At 36.1% G+C, this 23,776-nt stretch overlaps 1 protein-coding gene across 1 annotated transcript in view; it reads right to left on the reverse strand.

Moving 5' to 3' along the window:
* Nucleotides 1-21,908, reverse strand: part of ZNF804A (zinc finger protein 804A) — a 254,028-nt gene extending 232,120 nt beyond the window's left edge. Inside the window, exon 1 of the mRNA XM_026696720.2 lies at nucleotides 21,065-21,908. Within this exon, the coding sequence (XP_026552505.2) occupies nucleotides 21,065-21,175 (111 nt within the window). The 5' untranslated portion in view covers nucleotides 21,176-21,908. The remainder of the gene's footprint in view (nucleotides 1-21,064) is intronic.
* Between the last annotated feature and the right edge of the window lie 1,868 nt (nucleotides 21,909-23,776).

Raw genomic sequence — 23,776 nt, forward strand, 5'->3', positions numbered from 1 at the left:
AAAACAAGTTCTCTCCATCTGCAGCATCATCTGTTTTTACATGACTCACATAACTTCCTGAGGCTGAAGACATGGACTATGCTTTAAAGAAAGAATAAGCAATATATCCCCTTAAACTTGGTTTGCAACTTAATGCTACCCCCTTATCTAAGTCCGAAGTGAAGAAACATCTTTGCTTTGTTTTGTACTGTTTTATGATCCCCTGTGGCATTTGTAATTGCCAGCTGAGGCTGCAAAGAGTGGCTTTAATCCCACTTTAAAAGAGTGGGATTTAATCATTGTAACAGTCTGTAGAATGACATTAATATTAATCTACTGTCATTCATTCTGAGTGATTTCTCTCTCTTTTTACTGTTGTAATATTCTACTCTATTTGAATAATGCATATATCCACAAAATATCCTAGTTAAAGACTTGCCCAAATAACTGGTTAATAAATAGCCTGCATATTTATTTTAAGATATCGATGCAGCCTAGAATCAGTTCAGGCATGAGACCTTCAACACTGCTAGCTGTGATAGATGGTGTTCCATAAATAACTATGGGTAGTTCTTGACTAACAACCGTTTCTTTAGTGACCATTCAAAATTACGATGGGACTGGAAAAAAGTGATTTACAATCTCCTCACATTTATGACCATCTCAGTATGACATGATCTAAAATTCAAACATTGGCAATTGGCATTTGTGGTGTCCTGTGGTGATATGATCATCATTTGTGCACTTCCCAGCTAACATCTGACAGAATAAATGGGGGAAAGACATTGTGATTCCACATGTTGTCTATACATAGAGCAGAATGAATCAAAGCATGCTTGGATCTCAGTTTGGATACATAAATACAAACATACATGCATGTATATGCACAAAAACACCCCCATATACAATATAATGCAACAAGATGATGTTAAAAAAATCTATATAGAGACTCTGCTGTAAAAGTACATTGCTCAAATAATCTGAGATTCACAGGGCTTGTTACTACATTCCACTTCCCTGTTCCTGGAAGTAAAGGTAGTTCTTGCCTTATGACCATTTGTTGAGTAACCAATCAAAGTTACAATGGCACTGAAAAAAAATTGACTTATGACCATTTTTCATGCACTTATGACCATTGCGGCATCCCCATCCTAGTTCTTCCCACTTTATCCACTAAAACCTACAGACATTCTGGATACAATCCATACCTCAACCTGGCATCCTTCTTGATTCTTTAACAGTAGCCTTATTGCACAATGGAATCTCAATGGGTGCAATGAATGTGACTTCCTATGAATATAAATATTTTTAGCTCATTCCAAAATACAGGAGACCTTAAAAAGCAATTAATACCAATTGTATATGCAATTCTATAAACCAAAATGCTGTTTGTTGCTTGGCTGGTATGGAAATGACTTCTCAGTATGCCACTATTTCACTCATCAAGGTAGAATGCTATTCAGAAGATTCATTGCAGTAGTACACACACAAGATAAATCACTCCCTCACTGCTGACAACAATGCTATCCCAAGACTCTTTGGTACCCAAGCAGACACAGTATGCAGAACTCATTCCTTGAATCATGAATCCCACAAGCTTCATTCTCTTCCTCTGTCAACCCTTCCACAATTGGTTAAATAATTTACAACTTAATGATCTTTCAAAATACTCAAACTAAGATGACTTCTGGTTAATGATTGAGGCATCCAATTATTTCAGTACATCCAAAAACAGCGTAAGTCTCTTAAAAGAGGTAAATAAGTCCATCAAACTCAGTTCTCACAGCTTGTTAGGTATGCATAGAGTGAAGAAAAACCAACAAGACATAAACATCTATTTCCCAAATAAGTGAACCCATTCAGGCAATCAGCATTCCTTTGGGTAGATTTACACCTGAGCTTTTGGAGCATTTTCAGCACTTGTTTCAGCTGAGAATCTCTCTCTCTCTCTCTCTCTCTCTCACACACACACACACACACAATTTGTGGACAACCACAAAGCTCTACTTTTTCAAGGTTCAGAAAATGTAAAAAAGATTTTGTCTAGACATCTCTTTGAATAGGAAAACATACTCCAAAAGCGTGATTTAAAAACTAACTTATTTCTTCTCCTTAGCAGCCTCTCAACACTCCTTTTATATGTCTATTGCAAATTTCCTTCCATAAGTTTTGTCCTTTCACCTCTATTCAACACACATTGGTGATGGCTCCTTAAAAGCCTATCTTCTCTTTTCATTACACTCAGGATATTCAGTAGAGACTAGCAGTTTTAATCTTCTCAGAATAAACCCAACAGGTTTTTATGAACCATATAATTCTTGAAAGTCTGTTTGGATGTATGGGGTTTTTTTTTGTTCTTTGTTTTTTGGTGTGTGTTTTTTTTGCTACAGGTGACTTCTATAAAGCTCCTGTGTAAGATAAAAATCTTACATACAAAGATATAATAGACAATAATGTATCAGAGAACAAAGGGAAGTATTTGATACCATCAAGAGAGTAAAATAACTGAAATGAAAATGTGCTGGCCACATAGCAAGAAGAACTAACAGCAGGTGGACCAAGGCAGTCCTAGGATGGATCCCACTTGATAAAAAGCATCCACAAAAGAGACTTAAAACAAGATGGATCGATGACATCAGCAAGTATTGCAGGCCTATTTGGCAAAAGAAAGCTCAGGATCGTTTTGGTTGGAAACACATGGAAGAGGCTTTCATCCTGCAGAAGATAGACAATGGCTAAAATAATATCATTTTATAAAACAGTTCATTATACTTATAGTGATCCTAATTTGATTAGTGTATCTCTTTGGACTACAATGTAGGCTTGAATTGTCATGTCACAATCTATCCTAAAAGAGAGGTACACAAAGCATTACATTGATCTATTGAAGATTTCCATGAGAATTACCGTATTTTTTGGACTATAAGATGCTCTGGAGTATAAGCACACCTAGCTTTGGGGTCAGAAAACAAGAAGGAAAAAAAACTGTCTCTGCATCTCCCTCCCAGCAATTTGTCTCCTTGCAGCAAATAGCACATAGCCTGGTCAGCTTCTGCACAGCCTGATTTAGCACAAGCAGCTGATTGGCGGTTGGATTGGCCTCCCAGAATACCACTGATCAGCTGTTTAACACTGTGGGGATCACCGCCACCCATTGGTGCTGCTGTCACCCATTGCCACTGTCACTTATTGCAGCCTCCATGTGCCCCATTTTTGGCCTCTGCACATCCCATTTTTGGCCTCTGCATGTCCCATTTTCAGCCCATTCCAGTCGGCAGCAATCCCTACCATCTGGAATGGGCTGAAAATGGGACACATGGAGGCCAAAAATGGGGCGTGCAGAAGCTGAAAATGGGATGTGTGGAAGCCGAAGATATTTTGACTTTAACCATTATTTTCATTAAAAACCTATCCTTTTAATGACTGACTAGATTTTTTTACAGTTATTTCCATTAATAGCAGTTAGCTTTTACAAGCACACTGAGTAGGGTAATTACAATTTGGATGGAGTTTTTAATCTCACTGAATTATTGGAAGCCATACTGCTGTCAAAGAGATGGCAGCTTTTGCCCATTATTAAACCATAACTATTCCACTTGTTTAAGTCAAGAAGGATTTTGAAAAACAAAACCGAGCAGAGGGCAGAGACTGGAAAATGCAACGCAATCATATTTTTGCTTGAAATAAGCAAAACACCTGGGTTAGCTATGATGAAAATGCTCACAGCACTGTAATCACTGAAAAACAAATTCATGCACTTGAAGATTGTAGCCTTTGCTACTATCTGCAATAAATTTGCTGACAACATAGGCCCTTGAATAATTCATCGTAATACTGTCCACAATACCATGGGTTGGTCACAGATTTCACAGAACTAAGCATTTAATAGCTGCTTTGCAGTCTTGAATTAAAATCAGAACTATTGTATTCATTCAGTACATGAGAGCAACACAGAAGTTTCTTGACTGGGAAGTTATGTCATTAATCACACTAATAGACATACTCCTAAGGACTTCAAGAATACAAATTCAATGTACCAGATAAAGAACTTTTTTTGTGATTCCACATTGTTGTGTATACTAATAATAATTTATTACATTTATATGCCCCCTGATTCCTGGGCAGTTTACAATGGTTAAAGCATTATAAAAACAAAGGACAACACAATACAAAAACATAGAAAAAGCATGAGACAAAGGAACAACTATGGAAAAGGGGAACAAAAAGGAAGAAATGGGTATCGATTGCCCTCTCAAAAGGCCTGGGATGAATGGTCTCCATTTTGATTCATCTTTTATTTATATAGGATTATAGAGTCCACAGTTTTGGTGGTGCTGTGCCTTCAATGTTTTATTATGGTTTGCAATTCCTTTTTATTGTTTACATCCATCCCTGAGTTCCACTGATATAAGGAGCCTGATAAATATTTCAATAGCTAAATAAAGAAGTGCCTTTAGAAACCAGAGAGCATAGAAATACTGGGTAGTAATAATAGCATAGCCTAACTGCATTACCAATATTAAGTAATTATTATATTGTTTGAAAATATCTTTTTGAATAAGAAATAATGCATAATTTAAATCGAATCATTAGATACATACACACAGTACATGAGTACAGACAGACCACACACACAGAGAGAGAGAGAGAGAGAGGAATGATCAGAAGAAATTTCTTTTTGGCCAAGAATGATGAACTGAAGAATATCTATATTCAAAGGCAATGTGCATATTAGGTATATGAAGGTATAAAAACACAAATGAATTGTACAGGAGCTTCTGAAGTGGTTTGAAACAAAAAATTGAGTGTACACTTGGAATATATTTATATCTTTTCTCAATCTTAGCTTTTATTTACAGTGCAGTTTTTTCTCAGTCATACTAATCAAGTCAGGATTTCAATTACATTATAGTACTCATTTAGATTCAATTTATCATCACTATCAGTTACTTGAAAAGCACTTAAAATGAATTGAAACATTTTTCCCTATGTAAGATATTTGCCTTCTTAATATGCAGCTTATTTGAAGCATAAGGGATTCCCAACATGTATATCCTAAAATATCTTCCCTGTTTTAATTGATGCTTGAAAGTTGGCTTCAAGAGCTTTAATATTTTGTGCTGTTGCATAGCTCATATTTGTAGCAGTCATGTTTTCACTACTTGCGCAACTATATTTGCATATCTGACACTATTTGAATGGTGGTCAAGGAATGTAGACAAATCTGACAAGATGTTACAGAGAAGATAAGCTGACAATATACAGACTGAGCGACAGATGGCAATTTTCAGAAGATATTTATAAATCTCAACATTATAAAAACTGAATAAAAACACAGCTCGACCAAAGAACCAAGAAGGTTATATTTTTTGTTTAGGATTACAGCTGATTTTGAGTCTTACAAGTATGAAGAGCCCAGAGCAATATCACAAAATAAACAAAATGAAGATTTTAAAACGTTATGTTTTAAAAAATGTACGTATGCACAAGATAAATTATATACTATGCATCTTTCCCTAATTGAGTCAGGGTTGCGCAATACAGAATTCAGAGGGCATTATTATTCTCAGCATGAAATTCAGAGAATGCTCAAATAAATGAAAAGATCTACTCCAATATGAAGATTTTGTAAACAGATAAGAAATGCAGGACATTTTAAAATTTTTTTACTGTAGATAAACTATAAAGAGAGTTAATTCGATATAAGCAGTCTCTTTTTATATTGAAATTGGAGCAGTATGTGTAGCATGTATAAGACTGAGATCAGGGAGACCCAGGTTTAAGTCTACTTTCAAAACTTCCAGGGAGAACTTTGGACTATTCACTCTCTCTCAACATATTTTTTGTGTGAGGAGAGGAAATATGGAAGAGGGAGAAGTATGTACGCCATTTTGGGTTCCTGAGAAAATTGATTGTCTGCTGTCAAGTTACTTTTGACTAGAGGCTGCAGGAATTGGGTATGGATAGCCTAGTGAAAAGAAGGACTGGGGGTGACATGATAGCACTGTTCCAGTATTTAAGGGGCTGCCACAAAGAAGAGGGGGTCAAACTATTCTCCAAAGCACCAGAAGGCAAGACAAGAACCAATGTATGGAAACTAATCAAAGATAGAAACAACCTGGAACTAAGGAGAAATTTTTTGACAATAAGAACAATTAACTAGAGGAACAGCTTGCCTTCAGAAGTTGTAGGTGCTCCATCACTAGAGGCTTTTGAGAAGATATTGGATGGCCATTTATCTGAAATAGTATAGGGTGTCTGCTTGAGTGGGGGGTTGAACTAGAAGACCTTAAAGATCCCTTCCAGCTCTGTTATTCTGTTAGCGACCACATAGATTGATTTTCTCCATGATGATCTATCCCTCACCTAATCTTTCATTCATTCATCACCCCCGTAACTGTAACTGTAACTGAGTCTGTCCATCTTGCTTCTGGTCATCCTTATGTTCTCTTTCCTTCCACTTTTTCCAGCATTAGAGCCTTTTTCAGAGAGCTAGATCTTTACATGGTATGTCTGCAGTGGGATAATTTGAGGTTGGACACTAATGCCCCAAGTGAGAACTCTGGATTGATTTGTTCAATGATCCATTTGTTTTCTTGGCTGTGATTTGGGGCTCTTAAATGGATTAATACTGAAATACTGCAGGGTTTTGTCAGAAAGCTTTTTTAAAAGGAGATTGCCAGTGCCTCCTTTCTAAGGCTAAAAGAGTAAGTGATTAGTTGATTATGTTTCGATAGAAGTCATTTTGTGAATGTGAGAGCATTCGCATCATTCCCTATTATCAAACATTCCAAATGTCTCCAGTAGGCCTCAGTGAGGATCCCTAATATACCTTATGTCTGAACTAAACAAAGAGTTGTTTCATTTCTCTGGATTTAGACAAGCTGGTTGTTGTAAAGACTGTAGAAGCTAGATAACAAAAATAGCCCTGGGTTGTTATTTTTTAAGCAAAGAGAGAAAATCCCTCTTCAGACGTTACATTTTTAAAATAGTGTAGAGAAAAAAATGTAGCACTTGTGAAAGAATATCTGAAACTGACATGCAACTGGTATTAATTTGGACACTGTTTCTAGCTGAGAACTACCACTGGTAGTTCTACTGGCTACACATAATTATATTACATGCAGCATGTGTCTCTTATGCACTGGGAGAAACTAAAAGCTGTACTTTTATTTTGTAATGTCTATCAAGATAGTTAATTAAAGTACATTTCTCCAATTCAGTCAACACCTTAAGGACACTCAGGTCTGTTTTATTCTTTTGTACTTTTATTTGCTACAGATGAGGAAATTATCCTCAATGTGGCAAACATTTTATGTAATAGCTTGTAAAATTAGAGAGAAGATAACAGCTACATAAACTACTATAATTTGGTGCCATGCTGGTGAATTATATTTAAGCTGATTTTAATAAGAGTGCACTAATTACTATTAGGAATTTTAATTCTGTTTGTAAACAATTTGCATGGTTGGCCTCTGGTTGTAATACAGATGAGCTTGGATTTTTTGTCAGGGGTACTACAGAAAAGCACTACCTTTTGGCCCACCACTCTTTCGGCACTAACTGCAATATTCTAACCAGATGGGTGGAATAATATTTAGCAAGGCAATCCCTGATATATCCAAGTGTGATGCCATACAGTGCTCTATATAGATAACAAACCCTTGGAATTGGAACTGATAACCGATGCAACGACCTCAGGATGAACATAATTCTGTAATAGTGAGTTTCCCCAGTTAGCAGTATGACCACCATATTGGTAGCAGCTGCAGCTTTTGAATCAATCCTGTATACAGTGGGGCACTAATTCAATTGTATTACGATGAGAGCATGAATCAGTCAAAATGCCTTCTAGTTTAAATAGATCCATAATTGATATACCTGTTCAATCAAAATCTGCCTCAGCCACTCCTCCCAAAAGCAAAAGTTGTAAATATAGGATACCCAACTCTTTTAGAGAGAGAAGTCTTCCATTCCAGGTCTCAGTGAAGATCATCTAGCAGTGACCAATGAAGTTTCTGCTCCAAAACTGGGCCTAAATCCCAACTAGATCAAATACAAATCTGCAAGGGAAACCCACAAAATCATCTAGAAGTCTTCTTATCCCACATCCTTCCTCACTGAGTTTGGATCAGTGGAACATGCCAGAAATCCACAAGTACATTACATGTTTAGAAGAACAGCCACTTACTTCTCTGCTGTTATTGCTATTGACTTAGGTTTCAGCCTAAACACATAGCAGTGCTGATTCATAATCACTTTTGATCACAATTGTTCCAACAATCTTCTCAATTTCATTCTAGGAAAACTAAAATGTTTCCTGGTATCAGCAATCAGAATAAGGTCTCACAATCAAGTTTTGGGTAGTCTGTTCCAAAGATGAACCAGATGAACATGAAAATGCTTACCAAATTGTTAAGAAGTTCCTAAGCATGCCCTGGAAACTCTCAAAAGCCATACACACCTACAAAAGTGTGTATGTGTGTGTGTGTAATTTTGTTTGTGTGTGATGTTTTAATCAAAATTACTTAACAATTGCAGAAATAAAAGGTGTGCATTTATTATTGCTTTAAAACAGTTTAGTAAAAGTTTAGTTAAATGAAGCCACATTGAGACATTTTTATTAATTACAAAACCTACTGGAGGACCAGAGTCACATGTCAGGTGACAATTTTTAATTCTGAGATTAAAACCTGATGTGAAATTTTCCTTGGTATGCTTAAAATTTATAATTCACAAGGCAATTGAATCAATTTACTAAGAAATTAGTATGAACAACTTTAGAATTATGGGTCTATAATTTCCAGCAGTATCCAAGGGGCAAAAGAATATTACTCTTCTTTGAGCAATCCCTAATGAACCAAAATGTATTTCTAAGCTTTCATCATCAGCAACTTTCTGAAAGTTGACTTTACTTGCAGCAATACCTTCCTCCCTCTCAAGTTAGTCTGATCAGAGGGTAAAGCAAATATCTTCTTTATTTTAGTACTGTATTCACATTAAAATATCATCATGTCAAAAAGTAATTTCCAGCACTAAGTGCAAATGAGCAGACTTCAGCAAATAAGTAAAACTTGAATGCTTCAATCTATTTTAGTTCAGAATTCCCCTCTTCAAATCATGGGTCTGTTACTGAGTTTGTTTTATTATTTCACTATTTAAACCCAAACACAGTGTTCTCTAGCTTGCCTCTTTTTTATCATACTGTACTTCAAGAACTTTGGGGGTGAAACAAAACATTACAAGAATCATTGAATTTTCCATCGCAAGAAGTTATGTTAAAGAAGAAGATACATAAATCATGGTCAGATGCTTATATCACACTTGTCCCAAAAGAGGAGGCCGATCCATTACAAATCAAGAACTATAGACCTATTTCCTTACTAAATGCAGATTATAAAATTTTTGCTTCAATATTGGCAGAAAGACTTAAAAAATACTTAAACAATTTTATCCATCCTGATCAAAATGGATTTCTGCCAAAGAGACAAATTAAAGACAACATGAGAGTAATCTTGGACACTTTGGAATACTACAGGGCACATCCTGAAAAACAAATGGCTCTGATATTTCTAGATGCACAGAAGGCATTTGATAATGTGAATTGGCAATTCATATTATTACTGCTGGAACAGATGGGCTTTGCTAGAAAATTTATTCAAGCAATAGGAGCTATATATCATAAGCAAATGGCAAAGGTAATGATAGAGGGAGAACTGACAGACTCTATCGATATAAGAAAAGGAACAAGACTCTATCGATATAAGAAAAGGAACAAGACAAGGGTGCCCACTATCACCTCTGTTGTTTTTGTTAACTTTGGAAATGCTAAATAGAAGTATTAGAGATGAAAAGAATATAAAAGGGATGAAAATTAAAAAGGAAGAATTTAAGTTGCAAGCATTTGCAGATGATCTGGTTTTCATCTTAGAAGACCCACTAGAAACAGCATCAAAATTGATAGAAAAGATAGAGACATATGGAAAGGTGGCTGGTTTGAAAATAAATAAAGATAAGACAAAGATCTTGACAAAGAATATGCTATCAAAACAAAAGGAAGAACTGGCAGACCTGTTGAAAATTCAGGTTATGAATAAGATCAAGTACTTGGGGATATACTCGACAGCAAGATGCAGTACACTAAAAGAGAATAATTATATCAAACTTAAACAGCAGATTGTGCTAGATTTGGCGAAATGGGAAAATTTACAACTGTCATTAATAGGGAGAATATCAACAATCAAGATGAATATATTACCCAGAATTTTATATTTGTTTCAAACAATTCCAATTAGGCTTGGAAAAGACTACGTTGAAGATTTAAATAAAATTGTGTTGAAATATATATGGCAAGGTAAGAAAGTGAGAATAAAATGTAAACTTTTTCAAGATGCTAGAATAAGAAGAGGATTTGGTTTGCCTAGTTGGGAGTTGTATTACCAAGTTACAAATTTGATGTGGGTTAAGGAATGGATAACATTAAGAAATACTAGATTGTTGACATTAGAAGGACATGATCTGTTGTTGGGGTGGCATGCTTTTCTATGGTATAAAGGAACTAAAACACAGGGGTATTTTAGAAGACATTATATTTGGGAGTCTCTGTGGTTAAACTGGGAAAAGATTAAAAGACAATGTTATTTGAAAATTCCAGTCTGGCTATCGACTATTGAAGCATTTTTTTATCCTATAATATACAAAAAGGAACAAACAGTTAGATATGGTGAAATATTGAATGAAAAGGGTGAACTTAAATCTATACAAAAACTAGAGGAACAAGGTATAAAGATGAATTGGTTTTCATATGTGCAAATACATTCAAGGTATGATAAAGATTCTAAAACAGAAGGTTTCTATGATAAACTGACTGACTTAGATAAGATTTTGACAGGTACTGATGAAAAGGTAATTAAAAAATTGTATGGATATTTATTAGAAACTAAACTAGAAGAAGAACAAGTTAAAGAAACTATGATTGCTTGGGGGAAGAATTTTGGATATGGGATTGATTTAGAGAAATGGCAAAAATTGTGGTCTCAAAATTATAAAATGACAATGTCAATAGCATATAAAGAAAATTTGTATAAGATGTTTTACAGGTGGCATTTTCCCCCGACAAGAATAGCAAGAATGTTCAAGAATAAATCTGAAAAATGTTAGAAATGTCATCAGACACCTGGCTCATATTACCATATGTGGTGGACTTGTGCGGATGTTAAAAAATACTGGACTAAAATCCACACGTGGTTGGAAAAAATGACAAAAAAACATATAGATTTGAAACCAGAGATATTTTTATTGGGAATTTTACCTGAAATATATAGTAAAGACTTGAAATACCTGATTGTAAATGTATTAACAGCGGTGGATTGTATTTGCTAAAAACTGGAAAAATGAGAAAATACCATCACAGGAGGAAATCATTAAGAAAATATTGGAATGTGCTGAAATGAGTAGATTGACATTTGAAATTAGAGAACAAGAGGATAAACAATTTTATAAAATTTGGGATCTATTCTATCAATGGTTAGATAATAAAATATAGTAATGAAATATGTAGACTTTTAGAAAATAATAAATATATACAGATGTATTTTTTTCTTATTATATCTACAAAATAATTCTAGGATAGATCTGGGATGATAATATGAATTGTCATAAAACAAATTAAGTAAAATATTATCATTTTGTAAAACATGAATGAATAAAAGTATAGTCAAATGATTGATTAATAATGATATTAATGTATTTAATATTTGATTGAAAATACGAGATTATATACAATGTAATTATAATTGAAGATTATGAAATGGAAGCACAAAGCAATTTGTAAACCAACCGGCACACTGTATGTATATATATGGAAGATGACTTGATGTTTTTATGTTTTGTTTGTTTATGTTTGTTTTAAAAACCAATAAAAAAAATTTTTTTTAAAAAAAAGAATTTTTGGGGTGATGGATCTAGCCCAGAATGTCAAGCAGCTATTATAAACTGGACTATCGAATTTCTGGAATAAAACGTTACAGGTTATGAATGTTACAAAGGAAACTCCCTAGATATTTTATCTGATAAAATGTTAACAATAGCTTAGAGATACGAGGATCTCCTTGAGGAGAGCATCCTATATACTACCAGTAGGACATCCTTTCATCTGATGGGTGTGCTTCAGACTAGAGAAAGTCTGAAGTAAACAAAAGTGCCTTTTGTATATATATCATTAGTTTTATACATTTGCACACCTGATGAAGTAGTGGGTCCAAATGGCATGCAACAGTGGCTCTCAAGACTCCAACTTCTCATCCAACTATGTTATACAAGTCTCTAGAACCAATAAGCCTCTTAGCAGGAAATAACTGACAGCTGCAAATCTATCATGGGTCCTAAACCCTTTTCACAAGAGGACAGTAATCAAAAGCATGCATTATTCTGTTTTTTTTTTAAATTAAAGTCCTCTTCTAATTTATCTTGCCCTTTCACTGAAAGAAACTCTCTAAAATTTCTTTTGTAGCACAAAGATAAGATAGAAATGAAGAATGAAAAGAGGTCAAAGGAGAAACGACTTGGTGCACTTCATTAACGGCCACTGGAAAATGTTCTATCTAAATTAGATTGTTTTCATTGTTAATCTTTCTGCATATACCATTCACCTTTGACCCTGACTCATAGCATTTAAACAATCATACCTACTGCTTATTTTGCTATACAAGACATTACTACCAATTATATCCAACACAATAAAAGGGTACAGAAAATGTATCACTTTGGATTTCACTTCATTAAGATTTCAGATATGGACAAGGTATAAAGAGAAAAGAAAAATGTCTATATTAATTCTTAATGTTTATTTTTAATCAAGGGAGTGAAAAACTAACAGTGACTAAAAAGTGATGTGATAATAAAAGAAATGTTTTTTGTTTTATTGTTAATGAAAGATCCATCTGGAAAGATGCTTGTCTCCTTAACCATTGTATTGTTATGAAAAAAGGTCAAAAGTGAATTATTGTAAGAATGAGAAATTCTTATTTAAATTTCACATCAGTGATAAATTAGTAAACTTGATCTATTCTAGGCAAATATGATTTCTGCTTTAGCTTCCATCCCACAGCATGAAGGGGATAGTGCTGCTAGAATGAATCCCTTTCAATTGTTAATACAGGCAATCCTCAACTTATCACCACAATTGAGCCCAAAATTTCAGTTGCTAAGTGAAATAATTGTTTAATGAGTTTTATCCTATTTTCAACCTTTCTTGCCACAGTTGTTAAGTGATTCACTGCAGTTGTTAAATTAGTTACATGGTTGCTAAGTGAATCTTGCCTTCCCCATTGACTTTGCTTGTCAGAAGGTCACAAAAAAGTGATCATATGATCCCGGGGCCCTACAACCATTATAAATATGAGTCAGTTGCCAAGTGTCTGAATTTTGATCCTGTGACCATGGAGGTATTGCCATGGTCATAAGTGTGAAAAATGGTCATAAATTGCTTTTTTCAGTGTTGTTCCAACTTTGAATAGTCACTAAATCAATTGATGTAAGTAAGGATTACCTATTTTATAATAATCCGTTGTTGGGGGTAGGGATGGGAAATTTGAAATCATGACTCAAATCTATAACAAGCTGTTCAATTATCTCTTTAGAACCGATTCAGACCAGGATGGTCCATCTTCCATCGGAGATTTCTATACTGAACTGGGGATACCCATATGAGAAGCAGTTCCTATACACAAAACTATCTACTACCTGAATTGGATTAGTATTATCGGTATACAGTATGTATTGGAAATCCCATTAATTATTTTTTTCCTTTGAAGTCAGCAGATCAATGGACTTTCCTGCTCTTCCTTCAGATCATATTCCTCTCCTCCATCTGCTGTTAGTTGCTGCTGGGCTTTTTTTTTTTAAATAGCTGCCCTAAACTAAAAATGAAATTAATACAGTTGTTAATTTTACAAAAGTTATTAATTTCATGAATCTTAGAGCAATAAAAATATTGAGAAAGTATCACTAAGTAGACTTCATTAAGACAAAGCCAGAATTATTTTGAATAACTTTGATGACCAAGCTAAATTTCCTTCTACTTTATGAAGCATCTCTCTGCCAATTTCATGTCATTGTACTTAATTTACACCTTCAAGGTGAATGCAGAAATCCAAGTCTTTCTCCTTTGGCACAGGGAGCTACATATTCAAGCTAGCATTTCCTTTTATTTACTCATACTGAAATCTGAAATGACTATATTTTTAAAAAAATATTATCTGTTATAATTAAAAAAAAAAAAACATACATGAAACCAAAAAGATCTTATGCTACTGTATTATTTATGCTTTTTTCTTTATGCTGTTTTTCTATATGATTCAGGCACAGCCAGGATGGAGAAACAAAATCAACGGTACCTTTTACACAATGTTAGATTTATATTTGGATTATGGACATATTTAAATATGAATCCATGTAAGATTCTATTTTATAAAGCTCTAAGTATCATAAAAACTGTTTTTAAAATAAAAAGATGACACTATATGCAAGTTTAATTAGAATTAAAACCCTCAGTATCCAAAGAATTTTAGGTGTCAGGATTTTCTGGAAAAAGATATATTGACTCCTTTTCTATTTTTTTTTTTCCTTTTTTCAAATTTCTCCCTACCCTAGTCTAATAAGTACGGTATAAACATTTTTATTAAAACACATTTTCCTCAGCCTGATATATGATACATAGAGGGCTGAAGAAATGGGAATTCCACAAAATCTGTATTAACAGTTAAGAAATAATCAGTCAGCATAAAGTGTGTTATGTTCTTTCCCCTTATCACACTGCATACTGTGCTGCCAACAACATATGCTGACACTCCATAAGGTTTTCACTTCCACCTCCAACAGATACCAAAAAGCAATATGTTTCTTCAATCCAGCCTCACTGGTTGCCGGAGATACCCTTCTAGCAGCAGCAAAATTGGTTTATGCATATGCCATGCATTCTGTAAATTGGCAAAAATATGTTGCATTTATCTAACTGGACTGCTCTTAAAGTCAGTCACTAATGTTTAATACTATTCAGATAAGAGCAATGTTGGAAAGAATTATATGTGGACATTTGTGGAACTTACTTTAAATGTATGCAGTCTGCAATAAGCATCAGCAGAAATATTTATGAACATACAATGGAATAAACATGTTTTTAAAAATGATTTCAAGGAAAACTTTCCTTGTTATTTCTATAACTTATTTTTAATCCTTGGAGGATTTAAAGTAGAGATGGAGAACATGGACCTTATACGAGTTACTGACAATGTTGGTTAAAGTTGTTGGACACTGGAGTTCAGTACTATCTGGGAGGCCATAAGACAATCTTCAGAGCAAAGGGTACAACTAAGTAAAACAATATTGGACAAAAGAATAAACATTATATTGTCTGCTGAGTTCAGTTCTGGTGAAGAAAACAACATCGTATTTCATAAGCAACTTACCCACTTAAACCATTAAAGACAACAAACTGAAAATATGATTGGCTGAATGGTCAACTTGTTCTTCAATTCTCAAGGGTCTTTATGTTTTCTATATAACATAGTCCAAAAACTGCTGTTGTAATTGCCACATCCTGATCAGTGCTTCTCAATGACAGCCAGATTTTACAAGCAAGTTAACAAGTCTGGATGATTGTACTTGAAGAGACAAGTTTGCTGTCAAGAAATAGGTTGAATCTGTGCAACAATATGTATAAACAATAAGCACAGAAATGCACTGTTTTTCTTACACATGCACTAACAAGCATATTTATCCTACTTTAATATACTTAGATACACCATGGCCACATAATTTTACTATGAAACCTGGAATAACTATTGCAAAATTGGACTATAAGAGCTTTCAAGACATTTTTGTAGCTATCCTTAAATCTTTTAAGAAAGTCTATTACGAGTGGGTATTGGCAAATGATGGAAGATACAAGAAGTTTTAAATATTACCACCATTTTAGTTCATTGAATCTTAAAAAAAAAAAAAGACAAGTACTAAGGCTGCCAAACAATCCTAACTGAAATTTCCAAGGAATTAATTAATAGCTCTTAGAATGTTTTCCTTATAAAAGGACACTATTCTACAACAAAAGCCCTGGTCCTGAATGCAGAAATGTCTAACTTCAGAGCTTAGTAATTTCAGTTAGAAGGAAAAATGGGAAACAGGGAAATCTGAGATTGCTAGCCCAAATTTGACGTTTTTAAACTTTCTACCCTATTAATGGACAGCTATAGAGCGTGGTGAGGAAGAGTTTTGAAACTTTTTAAAAGTCCAGTTACTCTGACGGTTTTTTAGGAGGATTTTCTTGTTTTTTTCTTTTGAAGACATTTTACTTCTCATCCAAGAAGCTTCTTCAGTTCTGACAGGACAGTGGGGAATTGAAGGAGCTGAAGAAGCTTCTTGGATGAGAAGCAAAACATCTTCAAAAGAAAAAAAACAAGGCAGTCTAGTTGCCTCCTGAAAAAAGCACCTTTGAGACAACCATGATCTGGATGACTGAGAATCTCTACAGATTTTCTGACTCTGATTGCTCTCTTCACAAATTCTATTCCATGTCATACATTTTTCTATTTTATAAATCACCCTTTGCAAACAGTTTAAGTTTTGGAAGGTTCTATAAAATGGTATCTCTTGACACATTTATAACTATTATTTAGTTGGGGGAGGGATATTTATGGTTGGTTACACAGTTAGCCAGATGTTTAGGTTGGATTTGGCATTTTTATCCACCTATTGAGTCTTTCCCAAAAACCTCAGATGGGCAGACGTTGATGCTTGAATGGTGTTAAAGGTATTGTCGCAGAATGTAGTCTCTTTCAAATAAAGCTGAACTTTGCAATAGATTTCACTATTTTCCCCCATTTGATGAGGAGTGTGGCACATTTGTCCCCATTGCAATACCTTGGTTGTGTATACAGACAGTGTCAATAGCAATAGCAACACAGTAAATAGCAAGGTTATTTAGGGGAGATCTCCTCCCATTCCTTGCTCTTTCCTGCTAAGTTACATGGATACAGAACTCTAGTTTTATAATACAAAACTATCTACATCCTAAAGTTTGCATATAATGTTATACTCTTTTAGACTGCAAACCTATTCCCATTTATCAAGACATCTCACTGAAATCAATATTTGCTTCTGAGTAAACATATAATATGGAGCTCTTAGAAATTTGACTTCTATCAGCTTATTCTTTTTTTTCTAAGTTTTTTCTTTCAGCTCTATTGCTTTTTTAATGCAGGACTTAAATGTCATTTTCTGAAACCAGTTTTTTTTTAAAAAAAAATCTCAAATGTCTTTCATATTAATCTTACAGATATTGTCTCTTACACAGCCGGCTTCTTTGTTCTCTGCCTTGCAACCACCTCAACCACTTCATACAAACATGTCTATCTCCTATGAGAACTGAAATTCTTGTGTATTCATGTTATGCATTTCAAAAATAGTTATGTCTATGTTTGCACATTTTGTTTTACCCTTGGAATTTAATGTTCAACTGCTATATTTTCAGGACTTACCCATCGATTCCAGCATCATGTGCCCTTCTTTCTATCAATAGGATTGGGGGAAAGATGCTATGTAATACTTGAACTTTGTGGAGGGTTTTTAAATCTAGTATCATTTGGCCATTCAAAGACATTCCTTTACATGTCTTACTCTGAAGATCCACAACACAGAGAGCAACATTGCTTAAAAGAAGAAAAAGTGAGCTGAAAAGCAGGGGATAAGTTGCTCAGCAGTGGCCCCTTTTGGTCAAGGAAATAAATTGCACAAATATGAGATAGGAGAAAGAAAAGGGGGGGAGAGATAAACTTTCATTTCAAATTATTGAGAGCCCTTTCCTTACCTTTCAAACTATTCTTTAAAACATAAGCCTAGCACTAGTGCTTCCAATATTGATATTTTCTATTGATTTGTGATGCTGACCAGCAAAACGTTGCGATGCTGACAGTTTAAAATTGATTATATTGTGCAGATATCATGAAGTATTTCTGCTTGAGCAAGTCACTTGTACAATATGTGCACAGTGGAATGGAATTTCTTAATCCCTTCAGGTAAAATCTAAGCCCTGAAATTCATTAGTAATGGAAGTTACCTCACAGACTCTGAAAAAATGGCTAATTATCTAAATAATCCACGTATCACAAAAGTGTTCCCTAAAACTATCCTAGAGTTTTTAATGCTGGTTAGCAGTCTATTTTAGGGGTACAATTTCAAACCATATTCTTCATTTTTGACAGCAACTGGAGTCAGAAACATCATGGATGTGGTTACTGGAAGTCAAGCTTGACTCAAAGCCATTTTATCTTTAAACAATGCTTCTTCTTTTTTTAAATAGTGCTCTATATCAGAGATCTCCAACCTTGGCAACTTTAAGACTTGTGGACTTGTGGATTCCAGCTGGCTAAGGAATTCTGGGACTTGAAGTCCACAAGTCTTAAAGTTGCCAAGGTTGGAGACTCCTGCTCTATATTGATAAGAGTGCATGTTAAAATCTGTAATTGTTTTAATAAAAGTTTTTGTAAACAATCCCCTGAATGGAAGGACTGATTCAAGAGGCATTCTTTTTTCTTCCTCACATGAAATAAAAAGCATCTTCTAAAATGAGGCCTCATGGAATATGAATTATCTAAAACAACAAAGCTTTTATCTTATTTTAATAAGCAAATGTAGGCATTTATTTTTTAAAAAATAGATTATATCATCATATGTTCTCCTTTATTGGGGAAGTTTTCTACTTTTATTTTGGTTTAATTTTTTTGAAGCCAAACTTTTTCTACTATATAAAATAGAAGAAACAATGTGTTCTCAAAGTTACCTAGTTTATATATTTTTTCTCACTGAAAATCCCTCATACTTGATAAGATTTTCTGCATTCCATAACTTTAACCACTTTTAAGCTCTGTGAAATAAAATTACATCTGTTCTCTGCTTCTTTTTGAGAACGTTAGATTATATTAATTCACTACCGTTACCTTTCAAAAATTTGCTATACTACTTTCAATAAACTTTTAAGCTTTTTAAATCCAATGCAAAGTCAAATATAAGCATTAACCTAGATAAATTCAGAAAATAATATTACTGGATTCAATTACTGATTTCATTTCTAAATATATGCTAAATATATATTTAAAATAAAATTGCTCCCAGTTATGCCCAAAGCAAGCCCAAAGCAAAGTGAATACTGAAGTTTCATTAGCTTTGCAGAAGAAAATAGACGTGTTTAGAATGTGATCTATGTGACACTATACAAATTTCAAAAGAATTCAGATATAACTTTTAGAATAACATCCACACACATGTCAGCTTAATGGTATAAACCTCCACTGTTATATTAAGTATAATTTCCATATGTTGATCAAAATAACAATCACAGTAGTTCATCCTCTATTGAATTTTTCAATACATATTTTGAGTTGAGCTCACCTTAACCTTGGAACATTTACTAGGAGATACTAACCACTGACTTTATAGGGGCCTCCTGTTTAATCATTATGTATAGGATAATAGCAACCATAAAGAGATGGAGTGAACTGTACAAAACATGTACTTTCATTGAATGGTCAAGTTTGGCATAGTCTAAATGGAGTTAGGTAGAGAATTACAAAATGCAGCAAAATATAAATACTGGATCATTCCTGCCATTACTTCTCTTAAAAATTAATGGTCAATTTGTCAAGTTTTGTACCATTTAGTTTTGATTAATTAATACATACGTGCATGCATACACATACCTACAGATGTCATTTCTGTCTATTTGATAAGACATAAGTGAAAGATAATTTAAAGTAGATAACATTTCTGGAAAGAATTTGAAATGTTTAGGGTGCAGAAAACCATATATGTCAAAGAGATGCACACAAAACTTTTTAATATTATTCATAATTATTTAGAATTTACCACACACTTTCTTAATCATTGTATTTATACAGTAAATATTAATAAATTTTATAGGAACCTTCCTGTAAGTGAGATATACATTGAGTTTCCCTATAGTTTGTTATTATAGAAACTTTCAGAATGAAAAGGTGATGAGAAAGCAAAACCATCTACCTTACTTTCAAAATCTGTACCAGCATTATGGAACTTCTAAAGGTTTTATATATATATAAGATTTTTTTCTCTAATTGCAATTGTTCTGGACACTTCCAAGAACATTCAAAGTAACTTAGTTGGCAACATGAATATAACCCCAGCCTCCCATTTAAATTGTGGTCCCATCCATTCTGATTTCAGGCCATCTCAAGAGAGTGAAACCAATGGTCTTATTACATTACATGCACTCAGAAGTCCCACTATAGTTTATAAAGAATGACTGTCTAATAAGAGGATGTGGAAGCAGAGTCCTAAAAGCACATTAACAAATATCAACATAATTCCCTTGTGAGAAAATATGGGAACAGTTCTTAAATCTTCCCATCCTGACCAGCCATGAAAAGAAAAAAGAAAAAAAGAGAACGTTTTGAATTTCCACCCATCCTAATTCTTGAATAATCGTCTGCCCCAAAACTCGTTTTGTTATTTTCCTTTATTCTCTGAATACTTTGACCCCTTAAATCCAAACTGGACCATGTTGATGTTCACCAAAGTAAACCCAGAATGCCAGATCTTTTCCATCTGAGAGCTTTTACAGCTTGTTCAGCACTCTACCTTTGAGGAGTAAGGAGGGCACGAATGGACTAAGTGTTTCTTTCAACGCCATTTAAGAGTCCACTGGATTATCTTACACCTAGCCCCAAATCAAAGTGCTATCGAGAAAGGATCTATAGAAACAGAAAGAATCCGAGAGGAAAACCCGGGTACAAACTAACAATTTTCTTCTCCTTGTGTGTGTGTGTGTGTGTGTGCGCGCGCGCGCTTTGGGGAAAAGAAAAAGAAATCTCCAAGAAACCGACCCGGACTCTCTCGAGGAAAGCGCACCGCTTTGAACTGTCCAGCTTTCCGGAGTGCTGAATACTCCAGACTGAAGATGTAAAGGATGAAAGGGGGCGGCGGGGAACTGGGTGTGGGGAGATAAAGAGAGGGGGGGGGGATAAACGGAGGGAAGGGAAGGACACAAACACCTTACCAGAGTTTTGTTGCCGTTTTTGCTGAGGGGACCTCGGAAAACTCCCTTGATGTTGCGAAAGTGCCCATTGCTGAGATGCGCGGAGCTGATGACAATGTAATAACACTCCATGGAGCAGCGGCCTCGCGGACTGCCGCCGTTTCCATACACCCCGAAGGCTCCAGACCAGGCACAGGCTGCAAGGCGTCGGGAGTGGGGTAGATGATTGGACTGGCCGGCTTGGCTGAGACCAGGAAGAGGCGAAGGAGCTGGTTGATCCGGGGAATAACCAAGCTATACACAGAAGCATATACTGCTCTCCCTCCGGCTGTTGTCTCCAAGTAAAGCGGCGATAATCGCAGCAGCAGCAGCAGCAGCAGCAGCCTAACTCTCCCTTTCTTTTCTCTATCTCTCAAGGTGGGGAGCCAGATCGAGCGGCCGGGCAAGCTTAGCTACAGCAAGAGCCGGCGGGCATTCATCACAGTCTCTTTCCGTCAGCGCAGAGCGGGCAACAGCCAAAGGAAGAAGGGGGGCGGCGGCAGCAGCATTAGCAGCAGCTTTCCCGGGCTTCGCTGGAGGAGTCTGAGCTGCTGCCTCTCGCAGGCATGGCGCTATTATAGCGCACAGCCTTGCCGCTCCATTGCACTGAGCCAATGGCAGGGAGCCACTAGGCTGAGCTGGGAGCTGTCAGGAAAGTGCATCTGTCACACGCTGCCGTCTCCTCCCCCTTTTCTCAGACCCCCCCCCACACACACACAGGATTCTCAAGCGCTCCAAGGGAAAGAGCAATCACAGGGCGGGAAACGGAGAGAGGACCGGCATCCCTATCGTAGCAGGGGCTGCCGCCGTTGCCCAGGTATAAAAAGGAAGGTGGCGTTCAGCTTCCCTCCCCCAGAACAGAAGGGAAAGGCGACCGTTTGTCTTTGACTGGCTGGCGGAGGGAAGCCTTTCCCTCCGCGGCAGCGAATCCCCCTTTTCCAGGGAAGTGACATTCGCAGCTGCTCCCTTCCCTTTGAACGGGGGAAGCGGGGGCAGCTCTCCTGCCAGTTCTTCGCTCGGGGAAAAGCCGCACCGGGTCCCTTTTCGAGGGTTTGTGAGACTGTGAAGGAATTTTTTTTTTTTTTTTTTTTTTTTTTTTTTGCACAAGGAGGAAGCTGCTCCGATGGAGATCTGAGGAAGAGGGATTTAAAAAAATAATAATCCCCGAAAGCAACATGGAGCCTCTCCGTTCTGAGGCCGTCTATCTGACAACCGAACGCTGAGACAGTTACAGCGCGTTTTCTCTCAAAACTGCCTGTTCGGAGAATTGCGACAAGAAATGCCTTTTGGGGGAAGAAATTTAAAAAAAGAAGCAGCGAAATGTGCTGGAAAGGAACTTCCACCATCCCAAGACTCGGGTGGACTAGCGAGAGAGAGATGAGAGAGAGTGTGGGGGAGAGAGAGACTGTAGTGCGGCACATCTTGGGGCCACCCTGTTGGAGGAAATTACCATTGAAAAGGCTGTGGTTCCCGGGTTTATTTATTTATTTATTTATTTATTTTAGGGTCCGCTCCCCTCACACCGTCGCCTGACGAGTTCGCCTCACGTCAAATCTCAACCCTCGAGAGCCAAATGTCACAGCTAACTGAGGGCGGGGCAGTCCCAGGAAGCGCGAGATACATTCATAGATGAGGTGGGAGGTAACTCAATTCGCACGGGAACAGGCTTACAGTTTAACGCTGCAACCCCATTCACTTAAAGCACAACCGCGCGCACACGCCGGCTTCTTTTATAGGGTTTCCCCGCCCCGCCCCCTTCAGCGCCCTCCTTTCCCCGCCCCCGACTCGTACCGCCTCCTCCTCCGGGTTAACCCTTAATGGTCCGCTTCTCGAGTCTATAACAAGTTCTGCTCGCCGGAGCTCGCTTTGCGAAAAAGTGCCTTTTCTTGCCAGTAGCGCCTCATCTGTCTTGCCGCCCCTGTTGAGCGTACTTTATTGGCATTAGCAGGCACTTAAAGGGATCGATAACAGCCAGCCGACAGCCTGGGGACCGCGCCTTCTTCAATGGATTTACGAAGAACTTTTTTTTCCCTTTTCCTTTTTGTAACTTGAAGATGACTTAATAATTGGTTAAAGCGGATGGCTACAGACTCTCTCCGGCGTCTTTAAAACGCGTGGGTGCAAGACAGTTGTCTGGAGTCTCTTTGCACCCTTATCACACTTCGCTTGCATTGTGATGCACTGCTGTATGAACTAGGTGCTGGTGTTTGAGAGTGGATAATGAGGGGGAAATCCTTTTTCAAGATTGGCATAGAATTAAAATAAAGTATAACGCTAAAGTGGAAATTATAAATTAAATTCAGAATTTAAATACATTCAGAAGTAAATTGTTGATGTTAAGAACCAATTCTAAAAAAAAAATAGTTTACATGCAAGAACATAGTTAGCTGGTAGTGGTAGATTGTAGTAAACTTTTGTTATTTAACCTAGTATGATTGAGAAAATGCAGTTAACTGGATATTGTGATTCTAACTGCTAACCACTTACATGATTTATATTATCAACAACTGGGTTTATATAATTTGTAAATTAAATGGATGATGTTATGGGGCAGAATAATTTCTGTGAATCCAGTTTTTATTCCTTATAAGAGGAGTAGGTGAATTTGTGGTTTGGAACACAACTTTTACGGTTTCTAGTCACTGAAGCTGGACTCTAAGGGAGTTATAATTCAAAACAGGTGGGAGGCTCAAG

This window comes from Pseudonaja textilis, chromosome 1, assembly GCF_049901715.1.
Source record: "Pseudonaja textilis isolate UNSWEBS1 chromosome 1, rPseTex1.2, whole genome shotgun sequence".
In the NCBI taxonomy this organism is placed as follows: Eukaryota; Metazoa; Chordata; class Lepidosauria; order Squamata; family Elapidae; genus Pseudonaja; species Pseudonaja textilis.